This window comes from Thalassophryne amazonica, chromosome 13 (assembly GCF_902500255.1).
Source record: "Thalassophryne amazonica chromosome 13, fThaAma1.1, whole genome shotgun sequence".
NCBI lineage: Eukaryota > Metazoa > Chordata > Actinopteri > Batrachoidiformes > Batrachoididae > Thalassophryne > Thalassophryne amazonica.
Window position 1 is genome coordinate 45,658,399 of NC_047115.1, and position 12,194 is coordinate 45,670,592.

The window sequence follows — 12,194 nt, forward strand, 5'->3', positions numbered from 1 at the left end:
GGACTGGCTTTGTGACCACAGAGTCCTTGGTTCAATTCCGTTAGACATTAGTCGGGCACCTTGCATGGCAGCACCCTGACGTTGGTATGAGTGTAAATGATGTGAGGTGTCACTAAAGTGCGAAAGCATTATAGAAATGCAGTCCATTTAACTCTGGCATGGGAGACGTCTAACACCGTAGCAGGAGGGTCAGCCTCATAAGACTGCTCAAAGTACCAGGATCACTGAGCCACTACTACAGTCATCCATCAGCACCGTGCCATCAGTTGCCTGAACTGTAATGTTAGAAGTTGGAGAATAATACTAACAACATAATATTAAGCATGATTTTAAAGCAGTTATGATGTACAATATTTATGAAAAAAAGAAAGAAAAATCCTGATCTTGTTTTGTGAACAGAAGGTGAGGATCACTAATGTGCATCATCCCTAATTTTACCTGTATTGATGATGTTGCACAACTCATAGAGCAGGAGTTTGTTGTCTCCTCCAGTGTCTAGACGCTGCTCCATGTAGCTGTTCAGTTCGTACACCACACCCTGCATATTTGTGTCCTGGTACTGCTGGACACAATATACATGTAAATTGGAACTCCACAGCATCATATACAAAAACAATGACATTTAATATTAGAATCCAGGAGGTTGCAATACAATAAAATGAGTGACAACAGTCTGCATTAAGTACGCCGTTCTTCGTTTTGTTACTGTAAATGAAGCATGCAACTGAAATTTTATTTTTTATTTTGGTGGTTGGCTCTCACTGCGGTATTGTATCACTTCCTGTTCCGGAGCACAGCGGTGTTTTTCTGTATCTGTTAGCTGTTTAATCTGCGCAGTTAGATTGATCTAGTTATCTAGATTACAATTTGTTTCCCAGTGTAATCTTCACATGTCTTAACTAAAGCACTCCTTCTGCTGAATCACCTCTAAATTATTTACACATTATTCACTTTGCGTGTTTTTAGGAATCCGCTAGCTTAGCGTAGCTACTAGCTCTTAGCCGGTTTAGCATGGCGGCTTCTCCTGTCTCTCCCGCACTTTTCTGCTCTGGGTGTGAAATGTTTAGTTATTCCTCGGCCTCCTTTAGCAGTAATGGTACTTGTAATAAGTGTAGCTTATTCGTAGCTTTGGAGGCCAGGCTGGGCGAATTGGAGACTCGGCTCCGCACCGTGGAAAATTCTACAGCTAGCCAGGCCCCTGTAGTCGGTGCGGACCAAGGTAGCTTAGCCGCCGTTAGTTCCCCCCTGGCAGATCCCGAGCAGCCGGGAAAGCAGGCCGACTGGGTGACTGTGAGGAGGAAGCGTAGTTCTAAACAGAAGCCCCGTGTACACCGCCAACCCCTTCACATCTCTAACCGTTTTTCCCCACTCGGCGACACACCCGCCGAGGATCAAACTCTGGTTATTGGCGACTCTGTTTTGCGAAATGTGAAGTTAGCGACACCAGCAACCATAGTCAATTGTCTTCCGGGGGCCAGAGCAGGCGACATTGAAGGAAATTTGAAACTGCTGGCTAAGGCTAAGCGTAAATTTGGTAAGATTGTAATTCACGTCGGCAGTAATGACACCTGGTTACGTCAATCGGAGGTCACTAAAATTAACATTAAATCGGTGTGTAACTTTGCAAAAACAATGTCAGACTCTGTAGTTTTCTCTGGGCCCCTCCCCAATCAGACCGGGAGTGACATGTTTAGCCGCATGTTCTCCTTGAATTGCTGGCTGTCTGAGTGGTGTCCAAAAAATGAGGTGGGCTTCATAGATAATTGGCAAAGCTTCTGGGGAAAACCTGGTCTTGTTAGGAGAGACGGCATCCATCCCACTTTGGATGGAGCAGCTCTCATTTCTAGAAATCTGGCCAATTTTCTTAAATCCTCCAAACCGTGACTATCCAGGGTTGGGACAAGGAAGCAGAGTTGTAGTCTTACACACCTCTCTGCAGCTTCTCTCCCCATGCCATCCCCTCATTACCCCATCCCCGTAGAGACGGTGTCTGCTCCCAGACCACCAATAACCAGCAAAAATCTATTTAAGCATAAAAATTCAAAAAGAAAACATAATATAGCACCTTCAACTGCACCACAGACTAAAACAGTTAAATGTGGTCTATTAAACATTAGGTCTCTCTCTTCTAAGTCCCTGTTGGTAAATGATATAATAATTGATCAACATATTGATTTATTCTGCCTTACAGAAACCTGGCTACAGCAGGATGAATATGTTAGTTTAAATGAGTCAACACCCCCGAGTCACACTAACTGTCAGAATGCTCGTAGCACGGGCCGAGGGGGAGGATTAGCAGCAATCTTCCATTCCAGCTTATTAATTAATCAAAAACCCAGACAGAGCTTTAATTCATTTGAAAGCTTGACTCTTAGTCTTGTCCATCCAAATTGGAAGTCCCAAAAACCAGTTTTATTTGTTATTATCTATCGTCCACCTGGTCGTTACTGTGAGTTTCTCTGTGAATTTTCAGACCTTTTGTCTGACTTAGTGCTTAGCTCAGATAAGATAATTATAGTGGGCGATTTTAACATCCACACAGATGCTGAGAATGACAGCCTCAACACTGCATTTAATCTATTATTAGACTCTATTGGCTTTGCTCAAAAAGTAAATGAGTCCACCCACCACTTTAATCATATCTTAGATCTTGTTCTGACTTATGGTATGGAAATAGAAGACTTAACAGTATTCCCTGAAAACTCCCTTCTGTCTGATCATTTCTTAATAACATTTACATTTACTCTGATGGACTACCCAGCAGTGGGGAGTAAGTTTTATTACACTAGAAGTCTTTCAGAAAGCGCTGTAACTAGGTTTAAGGATATGATTCCTTCTTTATGTTCTCTAATGCCATATACCAACACAGTGCAGAGTAGCTACCTAAAGTCTGTAAGTGAGATAGAGTATCTCATCAATAGTTTTACATCCTCATTGAAGACAACTTTGGATGCTGTAGCTCCTCTAAAAAAGAGAGCTTTAAATCAGAAGTGCCTGACTCCGTGGTATAACTCACAAACTCGTAGCTTAAAGCAGATAACCCGTACGTTGGAGAGGAAATGGCGTCTCACTAATTTAGAAGATCTTCACTTAGCCTGGAAAAAGAGTCTGTTGCTCTATAAAAAAGCCCTCCGTAAAGCTAGGACATCTTTCTACTCATCACTAATTGAAGAAAATAAGAACAATCCCAGGTTTCTTTTCAGCACTGTAGCCAGGCTGACAAAGAGTCAGAGCTCTATTGAGCTCAGTATTCCATTAACTTTAACTAGTAATGACTTCATGACTTTCTTTGCTAACAAAATTTTAACTATTAGAGAAAAAATTACTCATAACCATCCCAAAGACGTATCGTTATCTTTGGCTGCTTTCAGTGATGCCGGTATTTGGTTAGACTCTTTCTCTCCGATTGTTCTGTCTTGAGTTATTTTCATTAGTTACTTCATTCAAACCATCAACATGTTTATTAGACCCCATTCCTACCAGGCTGCTCAAGGAAGCCCTACCATTATTTAATGCTTCGATCTTAAATATGATCAATCTATCTTTGTTAGTTGGCTATGTACCACAGGCTTTTAAGGTGGCAGTAATTAAACCATTACTTAAAAAGCCATCACTTGACCCAGCTATCTTAGCTAATTATAGGCCAATCTCCAACCTTCCTTTTCTCTCAAAAATTCTTGAAAGGGTAGTTGTAAAACAGCTAACTGATCATCTGCAGAGGAATGGTCTATTTGAAGAGTTTCAGTCAGGTTTTAGAATTCATCATAGTACAGAAACAGCATTAGTGAATGTTACAAATGATCTTCTTATGGCCTCGGACAGTGGACTCATCTCTGTGCTTGTTCTGTTAGACCTCAGTGCTGCTTTTGATACTGTTGACCATAAAATTTTATTACAGAGATTAGAGCATGCCATAGGTATTAAAGGCACTGCGCTGCGGTGGTTTGAATCATATTTGTCTAATAGATTACAATTTGTTCATGTAAATGGGGAATCTTCTTCACAGACTAAAGTTAATTATGGAGTTCCACAAGGTTCTGTGCTAGGACCAATTTTATTCACTTTATACATGCTTCCCTTAGGCAGTATTATTAGACGGTATTGCTTAAATTTTCATTGTTACGCAGATGATACCCAGCTTTATCTATCCATGAAGCCAGAGGACACACACCAATTAGCTAAACTGCAGGATTGTCTTACAGACATAAAGACATGGATGACCTCTAATTTCCTGCTTTTAAACTCAGATAAAACTGAAGTTATTGTACTTGGCCCCACAAATCTTAGAAACATAGTGTCTAACCAGATCCTTACTCTGGATGGCATTACCCTGACCTCTAGTAATACTGTGAGAAATCTTGGAGTCATTTTTGATCAGGATATGTCATTCAAAGCGTATATTAAACAAATATGTAGGACTGCTTTTTTGCATTTACGCAATATCTCTAAAATCAGAAAGGTCTTGTCTCAGAGTGATTCTGAAAAACTAATTCATGCATTTATTTCCTCTAGGCTGGACTATTGTAATTCATTATTATCAGGTTGTCCTAAAAGTTCCCTAAAAAGCCTTCAGTTAATTCAAAATGCTGCAGCTAGAGTACTGACGGGGACTAGAAGGAGAGAGCATATCTCACCCATATTGGCCTCTCTTCATTGGCTTCCTGTTAATTCTAGAATAGAATTTAAAATTCTTCTTCTTACTTATAAGGTTTTGAATAATCAGGTCCCATCTTATCTTAGGGACCTCGTAGTACCATATCACCCCAATAGAGCGCTTCGCTCTCAGACTGCAGGCTTACTTGTAGTTCCTAGGGTTTGTAAGAGTAGAATGGGAAGCAGAGCCTTCAGCTTTCAGGCTCCTCTCCTGTGGAACCAGCTCCCAATTCAGATCAGGGAGACAGACACCCTCTCTACTTTTAAGATTAGACTTAAAACTTTCCTTTTTGCTAAAGCTTATAGTTAGGGCTGGATCAGGTGACCCTGAACCATCCCTTAGTTATGCTGCTATAGACGTAGACTGCTGGGGGGTTCCCATGATGCACTGTTTCTTTCTCTTTTTGCTCTGTATGCACCACTCTGCATTTAATCATTAGTGATCGATCTCTGCTCCCCTCCACAGCATGTCATTTTCCTGGTTCTCTCCATCAGCCCCAACCAGTCCCAGCAGAAGACTGCCCCTCCCTGAGCCTGGTTCTGCTGGAGGTTTCTTCCTGTTAAAAGGGAGTTTTTCCTTCCCACTGTAGCCAAGTGCTTGCTCACAGGGGGTCGTTTTGACCGTTGGGGTTTTACATAATTATTGTATGGCCTTGCCTTACAATATAAAGCGCCTTTGGGCAACTGTTTGTTGTGATTTGGCGCTATATAAAAAAATTGATTGATTGATTGAATGAATGAATTGAGATTTTGGGATTTATTTCCCTGCCATTCAGACAGACAGATCAATAACAACATTGACCAAACCACAAATCCCCCCCACCTACTCCCTGCAAGACCAACAGGAGGACACCGGAGCCCCATCGTGCTGATTAGAGCCACAGCACGCTTTGCCGCTCAGCCTCATCTACTTCTTACATGGTTACGTAAGAAGTGGAGCGCTTGCCTGACAGAGGGGTAGAGAGCCATGCATTTCAGCGCCTGCAAAGAGGGTGAGGACAGAATGGCAGAGAGAGAACGCCTCCCCCACAGGACGCCCGCCATCCTCCCACATCCTGTTTGCAAAGACGTATGGATGACGCACTGAGAGGCTGAGTGGCCCCATTTTTTTCTTTGTGTATATGTGTGTGTGAGGCCCTCTACCCAGCTCCAGGGCCCTGCTGTGGCTGCTGACATCCTGCCGCTGAGGGGCATGATGGCGTCAAGCTGATAAAAGTGCGAACATATGTCGAGCACAGCGATCGACACTTTCCCATACGTTTTATGCCAACTGTGCCGTGTGATCCTCACGTGTGCTGACCTAAGCACTCAGATTTGACAACTTCCGGAAACCGGCGTAATCAAGTGACTGCTGCATACACCAAATTTAGTCAAGGAGTAAAAAACATAATCCATACTTTTAGTCAGGAGGAAATATATCACAACAGAATCAAATAAAACTGTCCTGCCAAAACAACATATAGTTGAATTAGTCTTATTCATTAGATATTAGGGATGCAGCGATACCACTTTTTTCCAGACTGAGTACGAGTACATACATTTTGGTACTCGATACCAAGTACCGATACAAATACTTAATGATGCCATTACAGTTTTATGATGACTTTGAAAACATGTTTTATTCATCAGTTGTTCCTTCTTTTTTGACTGTAACTGCTACCAATATCATTAGCTTTGTTTTTATTTGCAAACATTTCACTTAAATCATGTAACTTCACTTTTTGACTACAACAAATTGTCCTTTAACATTAATTGTGTGTTTCTTAATAACATGACACTACCAGACATCTCACTGAAATGTAACCTGTGGACTTCAGCACTACAAAATATACACCAATAACTGAACTGAAACTGTCCATCACTCACTTTATTTATGTCTGTGAGCACTAAAAAAACCTTTTTTGAAAATGTGAGGGCAGATTCTTTTTGATGAAATGAAGCTTCTCTGCACTGTCAGCTGTGAGCCTGTTTCTGTTTTTATCTTCACTGTGACACTGAGCTAAACAGCCTTTCACTCTCCACACTATTTTTTAAACTTTTAATTAAACATGTACTGGTAACATACACAAATACAAACCGTAAATGGTTTTTTCCCCCAAAGGTGGAATATGTAATATTGGAGGAGTACAGCGCACACGCACACAGTGTCGTGCAGCATCTCCGCAACACACAGAGGCAAAACAGAGTAATTTTAACATTATTTTATTTTATTTTTTCTTTGTGGATCATGGGATAATTTCCTTGCATTCAGACAGAACAGCCTGAACCCTGTGGTAAATAAGCTGTTAACAAGGCACAGTGACTTTTGCACCTTGTGGAGATGAGTGGAGAATCTGAACGCAGCGCACAGAGAGTCAACAAATGGATTACACCTGTAGCGGACTGAGCCGGTCTCCCATCGGCCTGAACACCCACACCAAGGGCTGAAACTCAACCTGATGGACAATCTCCGTCGCTGAAATCCTGACTGGCAGAGTAACTGTGAAGCAAAGTGCCGAAATCATGGAGGAACTTTTTTTTTCAGCCACACGAGGAATTAAAGTATTTTCAGATGTTGTTTTCCAAACTCAGGAGGCTTTGTGTGAATTATTTTTCTTCAGGATCATATGATGATGAATTCCACTGAAACAGGTAAGACTTTATTATTTACTCCTAGTGCATCCCTAGTCATTGTACAGTAGCACGTACCTCATAACATGAATATGTACCTAAAGTTGAGGAAAAACTTACCCTGCTGACTTCTTTTGCTGATGTGTCATCTGCAAAGAGAGAGAGAAAAAAAAACTGAGGCATTAAAATAAACTGAAACAAAATCTGATTCTGTGGGGTTCACACACTTTAAACTGGTTTTCCACCAGCGACGTGTAAAACATGGGTTGAGTTTTGAGCATCTGCATAATTTAATAATATCCAAAATGAGAAAATTAACACTAACTGGCCCTCTACTTCACTGGGGAGATGGTTTATATGATTGCTTTTGAAATAATGTTTAATTACTCATAGTCAGATTAACTTGCAAAGATAGATTTTCATGAAAAATTTCAGCCCTGTCTGATCTCTGATGTGCCAAATATATAAAGAATTAAATAATTATTATTATTATTTGGGAGGGTTTATTTTTGGTGCAGAGGGGAACAAAAGATTTAGGATGGCCCTGATCCAGACTGTAGAATTAAAATAGATAAATAAATAAAATAAAAGATAAATTCTCTTGAATACCTTTGCCTGCCACTAGGAAATACAGTTGTCCAGGTAACAAACTGAAAAGAACATAAATGAGAATTATGATAAATGAAATACAAGGAAAAGTTATACTGAAATGCTAAACAAAACTGAAGATAAAGACTAAAAAAAAAGAAAAATCAGTATTGTACATAAATCATCTTCAAAATGTCTTCAACAACTTCTCCACAAAATGCCATCATAACCTGTGAACCACTTTGACTCTCAGCCTGATTCCATGATTTTATAGGTACAGTGACAAAAGTGGACATGTCTGTATACTGTGTCCTCCCCTGAAAAAAAAAACTCTTAAAAAGGAGAATGAAATGACTGAACAAGATACTCTTTCCCCAAACACGCTCTGCCATATGTTCCAATGAGCGCATTCCTTCAGCAATCAGGACATTCAATCTGTGTAACAAAATGAATGTGAGGCGAGTGTGCACTGAGAAATGAGCGTGCACTCTCAGCTGACTTCTGCCTTAAAAAGGTGAAATAAAACAAGGGTTCGTTCCACAGAAATGTGGCTTATGTAGCTGGCTACAAGAAATGAATGCAAAAAATACACCATTTAAAACGCACATTATTGTAGTTATATATGTTTTCATGCTTGGAAACATTTTGCCGTAATTTTGTTCTTTTTAAAACACAATTTTCAAAGTAGCAAGTGCAAAACTTCATCTCCCTGATCCCAAATTCCCGGTGTGACATCTTAGAGATAGTAGATATATGATTTTTTTGGACATATGTGAACGGTATTTGTAATGGTATTGTCAAAACAATGAAAGCCTCAGCCAATCATAGTATATTTAAAATATCGGAAATCCTTGGATAAAAAACAAATTACACAAAGCTTGCTCACCCTTCATTGCATGAAACCCATGATGGCCCATTTTTTTTTAATGTGACTAAACCATTCAAAGAGCGTTGCACATTTTAGAACCCTCTCATGAAATGATGACTCTTGGGAGGTCCTTTTTAAATAATGTGGATACATGTGAAGTCAGAAATTGAAGCAGGGTATATTGTTTGTTGTTTTAAACATTCCTCCAGTGTGCTATGAGTTTCCTAACTTAGCTGTGAGAGCTATTTTAGAGTGAACCCTTGGTCATGTGTGACGTCAATCAGCAGACAGAGAACCACGCTTGAAAAACAGTTTAAACCCATGTGAAAAAACAACAAATAAACTATATATATATACACACACACACTCAACAAAAATATAAACGCAACACTTTTGGTTTTGCTCCCATTTTGTATGAGATGAACTCAAAGATCTAAAACTTTTTCCACATACACAATATCACCATTTCCCTCAAATATTGTTCACAAACCAATCTAAATCTGTGATAGTGAGCACTTCTCCTTTGCTGAGATAATCCATCCCACCTCACAGGTGTGCCATATCAAGATGCTGATTCGACACCATGATTAGTGCACAGGTGTGCCTTAGACTGCCCACAATAAAACGCCACTCTGAAAGGTGCAGTTTTATCACAGCGCAATGCCACAGATGTCGCAAGATTTGAGGGAGCGTGCAATTGGCATGCTGAAAGCAGGAATGTCAACCAGAGCTGTTGCTCGTGTATTGAATGTTCATTTCTCTACCATAAGCCGTCTCCAAAGGCGTTTCAGAGAATCTGGCAGTACATCCAACCAGCCTCACAACCGCAGACCACGTGTAATCACACCAGCCCAGGACCTCCACATCCAGCATGTTCACCTCCAAGATCGTCTGAGACCAGCCACTCGGACAGCTGCTGAAACAATCGGTTTGCATAACCAAAGAATTTCTGCACAAACTGTCAGAAACCATCTTAGGGAAGCTCATCTGCATGCTCGTCGTCCTCATCGGGGTCTCGACCTGACTCCAGTTCGTCGTCGTAACCGACTTGAGTGGGCAAATGCTCACATTCGCTGGCGTTTGGCACGTTGGAGAGGTGTTCTCTTCACGGATGAATCCCGATTCACACTGTCCAGGGCAGATGGCAGACAGCGTGTGTGGCGTTGTGTGGGTGAGCGGTTTTCTGATGTCAATGTTGTGGATCGAGTGGCCCATGGTGGTGGTGGGGTTATGGTATGGGCAGGCGTCTGTTATGGACGAAGAACACAGGTGCATTTTATTGATGGCATTTTGAATGCACAGAGATACCGTGACAAGATCCTGAGGCCCATTGTTGTGCCATACATCCAAGAACATCACCTCATGTTGCAGCAGGATAATGCACGGCCCCATGTTGCAAGGATCTGTACACAATTCTTGTAAGCTGAAAATGTCCCAGTTCTTGCATGGCCGGCATACTCACCGGACATGTCACCCATTGAGCATGTTTGGGATGCTCTGGACCGGCGTATACGACAGCGTGTACCAGTTCCTGCCAATATCCAGCAACTTCGCACAGCCATTGAAGAGGAGTGGACCAACATTCCACAGGCCACAACTGACAACCTGATCAACTCTATGCGAAGGAGATGTGTTGCACTGCATGAGGCAAATGGTGGTCACACCAGATACTGACTGGTATCCCCCCCCCAATAAAACAAAACTGCACCTTTCAGAGTGGCCTTTTATTGTGGACAGTCTAAGGCACACCTGTGCACTAATCATGGTGTCTAATCAGCATCTTGATATGGCACACCTGTGAGGTGGGATGGATTATCTCAGCAAAGGAGAAGTGCTCACTATCAGATTTAGACTGGTTTGTGAACAATATTTGAGGGAAATGGTGATATTGTGTATGTGGAAAACGTTTTAGATCTTTGAGTTCATCTCATACAAAATGGGAGCAAAACCAAAAGTGTTGCGTTTATATTTTTGTTGAGTGTATATATTCTGAAAGATGAGATTCTTCTGAACATTTTGATATGCAACATATAATTATTACACTGAAAAAGTACCTTAAAAGGAATTTCTGAAAGTATGGTAAAATCAATTAAGAGTTAAAAGCATGGATCTTGGTCTTTTTCCAAAACAATTGCAAACAGACTCCTCACTCAGCTTTTCAAGTGCAACAATCTGGGTATGCTCTGACTTTGCAAAGATTACAGTTTTATAGAGTCATGTCAGAATAAAAAATAAAACCTTATCAGGACTAAATTAGTTCAGTCTTACACTAGACCCGACATTGCAGATTAGTCAAGAGAAAAGACCAACATTCTGTGCTTTGCATCATTTGTAAATGACTGCTAATTAACAAGAACTCAAAAAGACTTTCATGTGAATAACTGGAAAGAAGGCATTTCCAAATTTTTAACCAAAGGTGAGTGCCAAGCAGGGCCAACATTCTACCAGGACAGTGCCCATCTCTCATGCAGTGTACCTTATTTTTTTCTTCATGGTAATCAAATATATATGGAATATGTGCTTATTGTTATTTCTTCACAAATATAGCCTGTGGTGTTGGGTACACCCTCTACAGGAACCTATCCCAGCAGTAATAAAGCCTGGGTGCACCCAAGACAGGACGCTAGCTTAGCGCTAGACCACATATAGACAGAAAATCATTCACACTCGCACGCCAACCTACTAGTCAATTAAAAGCTCCCAATTCATGTCTTTGGAAGTGAGAGGAAGCCGGAGCACCTGGAGCACCACTTGAACATGGTAAGGATATGCAAACTCCACACCAAAAGGACCAGGTAGGAAGCTATCCCAGTAGTGACATTTACTCTAAAATAGATAATTTATTTAAAGTTGGTTAAGTCAGGGCAGATGGGCTTGGTTTAGGTCTTCATCCAAAAAACGTTATCAGTTCAATGTTACAGGAGTATACGCCATTCCCACATCCCCAAAACCAGAAAAAAACACTCAGGCACCTATGTGCTAGATCACATGTGCCACATGGCCAAAATGTCGAAGCTGGCTCTCCCACACAATGCAAGTGATACTCCACATCTTAGTCTCCCAAAGTAACCACTCATTTGATACATTGTCATTCCAGCAGGACCTAAGGATCTTCCAAAGACACCTAGTACCAGTTATTGCCTTAGGTCACTGGTTAGCATTCTAGTCTCACAAACATACAGTAAGGCAGGCAGCACCAGGACCTGAAATACTTGGACCTTTATTATCCTGCAAGGATATCAACATTGCCAAACACCTCTGTCCAGCAACTCCTTGGTTCCATAAGCTTTTCCCAGGTGTCTCTCAATCTAGAAGGCTGAGGAGCTAGGGGCATGATTATCACTGCAGAGATAAGTGAATGTCTCTACAAGTTCAGTACATTCATCACATACAGATACACTTCTGATGGCCAACTCCAAGAAGTTATTAAAATCCTGGTTCTTAGTCTTTATCCAGGACAATCACAAACCCAGAC

General features: G+C 41.1%; 1 protein-coding gene across 6 annotated transcripts in view; it reads right to left on the minus strand.

Moving 5' to 3' along the window:
• pde10a (phosphodiesterase 10A) overlaps positions 1 to 12,194 on the minus strand; it is a 259,626-nt gene that overhangs the window by 66,935 nt on the left and 180,497 nt on the right. For 4 of the 6 annotated variants that reach the window (XM_034184303.1, XM_034184300.1, XM_034184298.1 and 1 more), the window contains exons 3-4: positions 7,384 to 7,412; positions 439 to 562 (exon numbers count right to left, since the gene is read on the minus strand). In XM_034184303.1, coding sequence (XP_034040194.1) covers positions 439 to 562; positions 7,384 to 7,412 — 153 coding nt within the window. The remainder of the gene's footprint in view (positions 1 to 438; positions 563 to 7,383; positions 7,413 to 12,194) is intronic. The other 2 variants (XM_034184299.1, XM_034184302.1) reach the window with 1 other exon arrangement.